Source organism: Leptonychotes weddellii, chromosome 12 (genome assembly GCF_054177405.1).
Source record: "Leptonychotes weddellii isolate Sample4059 chromosome 12, ASM5417740v2, whole genome shotgun sequence".
NCBI lineage: Eukaryota > Metazoa > Chordata > Mammalia > Carnivora > Phocidae > Leptonychotes > Leptonychotes weddellii.
In genome coordinates, this window is record NC_138380.1 from 20,470,825 (window position 1) to 20,480,104 (window position 9,280).

A 9,280-nucleotide genomic window follows, 5' to 3' on the forward strand; every position below is an offset into this window, starting at 1 on the left:
GAGGAGGGCACATTCTGCATGGAGCACTGGGTGTTATGCACAAACAATGAATCATGGAACACTTCATCTAAAACTAATGATGTAATGTATGGGGATTAACATAAGAATAAAAAAAAATAAAAAAAGAAAAAAGAAAAAAAAAAGAAAGTGAAAAGACAACCCACGAATGGGACAAAATATTTGCAAATCATATAACTGATAAGGGACTTGTATCCAAAATTTATAAAGAACTCTTACAACTCAATAATAAAAAGGCAAATAACCCAATTTAAAAATGAGCAAAGGATCTGAATAGACATTTCTCAAAACAAGAAGTACAAAAGATGTGTCAATATGTACATGAAAAGATGTTCAACATTATTAGTCATTAGGGAAATGCAAATCAAAACCACAATGAGGAGTGTACTGGCTCAGTTGGTGGAGTGTGTGACTCTTGATCTTGGGGTTGTGAGTTTGAGCCCCATATTGGGTGTAGAGATTATTTGGATAAAAATCTTGAAAAAACAAAACCACAGTGAAACACCATTTCACACCTACTAGGACAGCTATACTAAAACAACAGACAATAACAAGTGTTGGCAAGAATGTGGAAAAATCGTAACCCCTATACATTCTTGGTGGGATTGTAAAATGGTGCCGTCTATTTGGAAAAGCTTGGCAATTCCTCAAAATATTAAAAGTAGAGTTATCATCATATGATCCAGCAATTCCTAGGAATATATAGATAGGTAAATATTCACGATGATGGAAAACATGTTTGCAGAAAAACACTGTACACAACGTTCATAGCAACATTATTCAAAATAGACAAAAAGTGAAAACAACCCAAGTGTCTACCAACCAATGAACTGATAAACAAAATGTGGTATTATCCTTAAAATGAAATATAATTCAGCAGTAAAAAGGAATGAAATATCAACACATACTACCATATGGATGAACCTCGAAAACACTATGCTAAGTAAAAAAAGCCAGTCACAAAAGACCACATACTGTAGGAGCCCATTGATATGAAATAGGCAAATCTATAGAAACAGAGAAATTAATGGTTGCATAGGGCTGGAGAAAGGTAGAGTGAAAGAATGAGGACTAACTGCTAATGGTATGGGATTTCTTTTTTGGGGTGATGAAGTTTCTGGAATCAGACATTGTACAACTTCACTAAAAACCACTGAACTATATACTTTAAAAGGGTAAATTTTATGGTATGTGAATTATATCTCAATAAAAAAATTAGATTGTGGTGATGGTTGTATGATCCTGTGAATTTGCTAGAAAATACTGAAAGGTACACTTAAAATGAGTGAAATGTATGGTTTGTGAATCACATCTCAATAAAGCTATAAAAAAAAAGACATAAGGGGGTTGATGTGAAGCAAGAACAGTTTCTTATGGTCCCTCTTCTCTGTCCCCATCTCACCCTGAGGCTACAAATATATTTTTACTCTTAAATATTCTGATTTTCCCCCTCTAAAATATAATTACAAATAAAAACCAGTGTTCTAGCAGTTTATGGTACCACCATAAAGACAAAGTATCTCAGTCCAAGGAAACTAGCCATTTCTGCATATTCCCCTCTAAAACTCCAATCTACCTCTTTGGGAATTAATACAACTGCCTTTCCCACTTTCTCTAACTATGAATTTTGCTCTAGGCCTGCTTTAATTACAGAGACTAGAGAGAAATATACTTTACTTTTGGAAGTAAAATAAAAAACCAAATGTACAAGTATAAGGTCTGGTTTCCCAAATAAAACTTATCTCTAGTCATCTCTTTGGTAGTTGAGATGGATGGAGATACAGAACAGTTAAAGAAACTTTCCTCTAGGGATGACCTAGATGGTATATACTTTTGGTCAGAGTTCTAAAGAGGTGGGAAGAACGTGAAAGATTGACTGGTTTTGTAGACCTCTGTATCTGGCTTTTCGAGTTTGGTTTTATTCATACATTTCCAGTCATTTTTCACTTTTTCCATGAAAGCATTCCCAAGTGCCACTCCATTGTACATGTCAAAATCATACCTGTACAGGTAATAACAATATCCACTTGCCGGATGACCTCATTTAATTTCACCAGTCGAAATCCGTCCATACTGTAAAAATAAAGCATGATCAATTAACCTGATAATAGGCAATTGGGAGCCTTTTACTACAGAACCTCAAAAGCTATTACCAAGTTCCTTCAGTACCTACACTGTCACTTCTTGATATAGCTAGATTATTCTTAGCAGTGAAAAATTCAAACCATCTCCTCAGTTCATACAGGACAGAAATAAAGGGTTTTTTTTTTTTGCATCACTGCAACTTAATTCTTCCTGAAAATAGAGAGCCAGGGGTTACCATGAGATTTCCAAACAGAGTTTCTAGAAAGTGCAATTTAGCCCCTGAATCTTACCCCATTGAAACTACTCTCCCCGAGATCATCAACAATCTTCTGGATACAAAAAAACCCCACAAAAAACAAAAACAGACTCTTACATCATTTAATTTCCTACATTAAACATTATTTACCTTCTTAAAACTATACTCCTTGGAGCCCATGACACTGTTCTTGCCTGGTTTTCCTCCTACTTTTCTGATTGTTCCTTTTCAATCTTACTCAATCTTTAAATGTTGGTACTCTGTAGAGTTCTGCCCTGACTCTCTTATTCTTTCAGAATTTATCCACATACCCTTCCCTGGGCTGCAAATGACTCTTCTTAGTGGCTGATCTGCACAAATATATCTTTAGGTTAGACTCTCTGAAGCTGCAGCTTCTCTGAAGCTATCTATTGGATAGCTTCTCCCGGATGTCCCATAAGAATCTCAAATTTATTGGGTTTGGAAAAAACCTCATTATCTTCTCTATACTCCTAAAATCTATTTCCTCTTTCATATTTTCTATTTTGATCAATAGCATTACTGTTCACCCAACTGTATGAGCCAGATAAACTAGAATGTCCTAGCCTACTCCCTCTCCCTAACTGAAGTGGTCACCAAATCCGGTTGTTTTCCTTAATTCTTTAAAATCTCTTGAATCGGTCCCCTCCTCTCCAGATGTGCTGGTCTTGTGTATGTTCAGGTCTTATTACCTCTTGCCTGGATTCCTACAGTAGCCCCTGGCCCGATCTCATCATCTCTAGGTTTATGTCTAATTTACTTTGCAGAGTAATTTCCCTACATGCAATTTAGATCATGTCACTTCCTTGCTTAAAATACTTCAGTGAGATTGCCTGTTCTCAGGATAAGACCTAAATATTTATGCAGATATATGATTATATCCACATAATGATTCCTACCTTAGCTATTACCATTCCCCCAAATTTATCCTCTCTGCCAGCTACATTAAAGTATTTCCATCTTCTTAAATGTGCCATGCTCTCTCCTTCCTCAGTGACTACCCTCCTTGTGACATGTTCCTTATACCTGGAACTTACTTCCAAACTAAGAAATGACTTAACACAAGTTTCAGGACTCAGCCCTATTGACATCTCTTCCTACCCTGCGTCTTTGCTCTTTAGTTGGATGTTTCTCCTTTGGCTCCTACAGAAGCATGTACCGTTTACCCCCATCATAGCACTATTCCACTCACAGTGGGACCTTGCCTCATTTATATATTCATCTTATTCATTCTAAGCACAGAGCACAGTACCTATTATACAGTAAGTGATCAGTTCATGTCTATAAGTTAATTTGAATCAGTGTCTCAATCAGTATTAAAACATGTTAATGAACCCTGACTCAGAGAAAGCCAACAGCTCTATTGGGGAAATTTGTGGTTTATGGCTGGGATGTGTGAGGAGTAGAAAGCAGGGAAAAATGGGTAGAGCAAAATCTTTATGCCATGCCTTACTCTAACCTGAGGGTTAATGGTAAAGAATGGGTGGGTTATGGAGGCTACAGACATCAGAACTCTGCAATAGTTTTCAGGAACAGTGGTATTTCCATCCTACTAAGGATGGCAAGAGGCAATATTAATAATATCTACCATTTAGTGAGCATTTATTTTGTGACAACAGTTCTATACTTTATAGAATTACATATTTATTATATAATGTATAATCATATGTAATACTTATGTAATTCTTTTACTGAACTTTTGCAACTCTTTGAGGTAGTCATCATTAGCCACATTTTATGGATGAGACAGGAACTATTTTTTAACCTTTCATTTTGAAATAATTTCAAACTTAAGAATTACAAAAATAGTACAAACTCCCCTATACCCTTCACTCAGAGACAGCAGATTTTATCTGGATTTGCCTGATGTTTCCTCCTGATGAGATTCAGGTTATACATTTAGGGGGAGAATATCACAGAAGTGTTCTTTTCAGTGCATCACATCAGAGAGGATCTGATGCCAACTTATTTCTTTTTTGATCATTGTTTTCAAAGGGAGAAGGGTTGGGGTGCGTGGATGGCTCAGCTGGTGGAGCATGCAACTCTTGATCTTGGGGTCGTGAGCTCAAGCCTCATGCTGGGTGTAGAGCTTACTTTAAAAAAAAAAAAAAGGAGGATTATATATGGAGAAGGTAAGGAGCTACTTGTTCTTTGGCTCAAGTCATCCCTTCTTATTATTTCCACAGGGATTAAAAATTTTAGCTTCTCTGATAGTCTCTGCTTTCTCGGAGCAGAGCTACTTGATCTTTGAAAGAGGGGAGCTTACAGTTAATAGCAGCATCTCTCAGGATCTGGGCCCCTCTAAGATAAAATTTGGCATTAACCAGGCCATTCTTTGGCAGCAGTTACAAGATCCCAATAGATGGTGGCATAGAGGAAAAAGCAAGTCTCCTTTTGCATGCTTACCAGGCTTGAAGAGCACAGATGGGGTCGATCTCAGTTACATACACAATAGAGCCCATAGCTTTTAGAGCAGCACAGCACCCCTTCCCCACCTTAAGAGGGGAGAAAGTACACATAATAAGGAAAGTCAGTGAGAAAACAACATCTCAAAGCTTCTGGTAAACTGTACCCTTTTCCGCCCCCAAAAGGAATTTCACTGAATAGATTCATGCTTGGGGAAAAACAAGAAAAAACAAATAAATGAATGCAGTTCATAAACAAACTCCTAGCCCCTGTTTAGCACATGCATGTACATAAGAACACCCACACTCACGATTTATAATCAAAACACAAGCTAAGAGAACATCACAAACAGTGCACTGGAATAAATCAGAAAATCAACTTGAGAAAAAATGGCAAAAATGCAAAGGGAAAAAGAAAGATTGTACTTTAACCAGAGGGCCTCTAAAGTTAGTTTTTTCCCATCTAGAGTGGTGAGTGAATGTATTCTCACATCCATTAAATAAAAGAATCTGGTATATTTCACCAAAATCACATTTTATACACCCAGTAAGTGAAAGGTTATGCTTTACCTCTCCATAGCCACAGACCACCACCTGCTTTCCACCAAACATCATGTCTGTTGTCCTTTTAAGTCTAGAGGAACAAAAACCATTAAATCAGAAAAATCTTCTCTTGTTTCTCCTTTAAGATTAGATTGGGTCCCTTTGTTTTATATTTGTTTGTTTGTTCCATTCTGAAAGAAAGCCTGGTTTCTATGCTACCTAATGACTGGAAAGAAAGGTTGAATATATGTATTTTCTAACTCTATGCTATCCGATCAATTCCAGCTATAGGAGAGGGTTTTTTTTCTTTTTTCCTCTTGTCTTGGGAGTGGTGCAGAAGGGAAGAAGCTGTAGACTGTAAAGTACTCTTAAACAAAAAGCAATATACATTTATTATATAATTTTTGGAAATAAAAGATGGAAGAAAATAAAAACATTTTTTATTTAGAAGACAAAGCTCTAGCTTAGTGGAAACATTATTCTAGCTTACTGAATGAGACAGAAACATAGAAGATAACCCTGATAAATGAGTGCTACATTTAGCAGCGTCAAAAGGGCCAACAGGTCCCTCATTAATTCCATGCAGAGGGTAATGGGCAGCTAGAGGGAGAAGAGTTCAGAAATGCACCAATACTGACTGCATGAGAGAGTGAGCTTTCTGGGGCTGATTCTTTCTCAGACATGCTCTACTTTTTTGCCTCTGATTCTCTATGAAGCTAGAATAAATGTCCTTATTGTTTTTAGAGTCTCTTGGAAGAACTTGTAGGAGTAGGTTCTGGTTTCTCTTTGGTTTCGGCCAGTGTCCCTTCTCTAGGAATCCCTTACAAGGCAGAAGAAAGTTTTCAACTAAAACTAGCCTATTCTGAGATAGACAGTTCCTACAAATATTGACGACTCTTTTTTTTTTTTTTTTAAGATTTTATTTATTTATTTATTCGGGAGGGAGACAGTGTGTGTGAGAGAGATAGATCCTGAGCAGGGGGCAGAGGGAGAGGGAAAAGCAGACTCCCCACTGAGCAGGAGCCCGATGTGGGGACTCGATCCCAAGACCCTGGGATCCTGACCTGAGCCAAAGGCAGACACTTAACCATCTGAGCCACCCAGGCACCCATGTGACTCTTTCTATTCACTTATCTGTTTACCTCTCCTGTTGAAAACAGTCTATAAAAGAGGAATCTTGTCTTTTTAATGATTTGGCAACTCCTAAATGGGAACTAGTACAACTCCATGAGCCCCAGTGAAACTCAATAAATATCAAATCTTATTCAGCCATTAAAAAGAATGGAATCTTGCCATTTCAACGACATGGATGGAGCTGAAGAGCATAATGCTAAGTGAAATAAGCCAGTCGGGAAAAAACAAATACCATATGATCTCACTCATATGTGGAATTTAAGAAACAAAACAAATGAGCACAGGAAAAAAAGAGAGAGAGAGAGGGAGGGAGAGAGAGATGTCTAGAAACAGACTTTCTTTCTTTTCTAAAGAAACAGACTTGTAACTACAGAGAACAAATTGATAAGTTACCAGAGGGAAGGTGGGTGGGAAGATGGGTGAAATAAGTGATAAGAATTAAGGAATGCACTTATGATGAACACCAGTGATGTATGGAACTGCTGAATCACTATACTGTCCACCTGAAACTAATGTAACAGTGTATGTTAACATAAATAAATACATAAATTTTTAAAAATATATCAATTAAGTGCAGAGGCATTTCTTGTTGAGTGAAGAGAGTAAGGCTGGCTGGGCTATTATCATACTCAAAAGTCATGGTTTAGGAGAATGGTCCTGGAATGGTTATCACAGCAAAGAAAATCCATAAATTTTATTTATGAGCTTCCTTTGCTTTACTCTTGAGCTTTTCTGCCTCTCTTCCCCAAGAGGTATCAGGTGCAAAGCTATTCATCAAAGCTATTCACGTAAGCTGTAACACTTTTATGTAGCCAAAACAAGACAGTCTATAAACAGACTGATGGATTGAGAATTCATTTAAATGTCCAATCTATCTGATAATACTATTGACTCTATAGAAATAATAATTACCAACAAACTGAATTTGCATTGAATACTTGCCCCCCCTCCAAAAGGATTTTAAAGCAAAAAGCTTTTAAAGCAAAAAGCTTCCCCCCTAAGATAGAATTCAATCCAGAACTTAGTGTTCAGGGTTCTAGAAAGAAGGGCAAGGGAACTAATGTTGAACACCAGGTTCTTACCTTATCTCATTTAATCCTCCCAATAACTCTGTGATGTAGGTCTTATTGTCACCATTTTAGAGATGAGGGAATAGGCACAGAGAGGTTAAATAACTATTCCAAGACCTAAGTGATAGAGCCAACAATCAAACCAAGCCAGGCCTTCTGGCTCTAACACCTGTGGTGCTGTAAACTGCCTACGGTCCAGACTGGTTAGTAATGTGGCCCACAGGCCCTTTTGTAGCTTTTCCATTAACCTAAACATGATGGAAACCATTTGGCTTGGCAATATTCTAAACCAACTTAATGGTTTGACATAGGGAATTACTGAGTCTTCTGAACAAGGATGAAGGAATATCTGGACGCAAGTGTAGAAACAGAAACTGGGCATTAGAAGAACACAGCATTTGGTATATACTTAAGTAGATTTTGTCAGACTTGTAGTCATTACATATTTAAAAAACTAGAAATGCCTCTGGGATTGGCTCTTTGCTCACCACAACTTTCCAGATGGCCAGAGAATTATATGCTGTTTGGAATTTAAAAACTGGTAACATGACCTAGAATAGGAACACCAGGAACCTTTTCCCAAATCAACAAAGATTCTTAGCTGTTTATGACTTTAGTTACTGACTTGCAGGCCTGATAGGGTCACAAAGTAAAAACTTTGCCACCAATAGACAGAGGCTAGTCTGATTTTTTTTTTTTTTTTAAAGTAAAATAGATGTGCTTTCATAGTATCCGGATAGCAACAGTAGATCTGGGTTATAAAATATTTAGTATGATGGTAGTGATAGATCAAGAGGTGCTACATGAATCATTTCCGGAAATAACCAAAGCCAAAAAATTCAGAACCTCAATTCAACAACTCAAGTTCATTCCAAAGATAATAAAACATTACCCATCTAGAATTGATTCACGGCAACAGTAGAGGTTGTCAAATTTCTGTTTGGTGACCGAGTCATTAACGTTCATGGCTGGAACACACAGCTTCCCAGCCTTGGATAGCTGGTACAGCCTGAGGATGAGGGAAATCAAGAAGAACACAAAACAATGAGATACTGCAATCTACTGTCAGTTTCATAACAAATTACAGAAATATGTTCATTGGGTAGACATGAGAGCATGAGACACACTAATTTCATCCCATTAGGTATATATAGAGAAATAAAGGCTACCTTTCTGAAGTCTGTATCCAGTTTAGAAATAAAAATCTTAGTTACAAGGCATGTGGGGAAAATCTCTGACCCACCTCTAAATTTTAAGGATTAAAATGTAAAATTTTATTTTTTTATTGTTTTTTAAAAAAAGATTTTATTTATTTGACAGAGAGAGAGAGCACAAGTAGGCAGAACAGCAGGCAGAGGGAGAGGGAGAAGCAGGCTCCCCACTGAGCAGGGAGCCCGATGCAGGACTTGATCCCAGGACCCTGGGATCATGACCTGAGCCAAAGGCAGACGCTTAACCAACTGAGCCGCCTAGGCGCCCTAAAATGTAAAGTTTTAAATTGTTTATTGATTTTATTCCCCTTTTAAATTATATAAAGAGTAACTTTAAGTACTATTTTTTTTTTTTTAAAGATTTTATTTATTTATTTGAGACAGAGAGAATGAGAGACAGAGAGCATGAGAGGGAGGAGGGTCAGAGGGAGAAGCAGACTCCCTGCCGAGCAGGGAGCCCGATGCGGGACTCGATCCCGGGACTCCAGGATCATGACCTGAGCCGAAGGCAGTCGCTTAACCAACTGAGCCACCCAGGCG

The 9,280-nt window shown here is 37.6% G+C and overlaps 1 protein-coding gene across 4 annotated transcripts in view; it reads right to left on the reverse strand.

Moving 5' to 3' along the window:
- AHCYL2 (adenosylhomocysteinase like 2) overlaps positions 1 to 9,280 on the reverse strand; it is a 163,623-nt gene that overhangs the window by 14,177 nt on the left and 140,166 nt on the right. For all 4 annotated transcript variants that reach the window (XM_081800114.1, XM_081800112.1, XM_081800115.1 and 1 more), the window contains 4 exons: positions 8,422 to 8,538; positions 5,353 to 5,416; positions 4,784 to 4,872; positions 2,021 to 2,091 (listed from right to left, as the gene is read on the reverse strand). In XM_081800114.1, the coding sequence (XP_081656240.1) occupies positions 2,021 to 2,091; positions 4,784 to 4,872; positions 5,353 to 5,416; positions 8,422 to 8,538 (341 nt within the window). The remainder of the gene's footprint in view (positions 1 to 2,020; positions 2,092 to 4,783; positions 4,873 to 5,352; positions 5,417 to 8,421; positions 8,539 to 9,280) is intronic.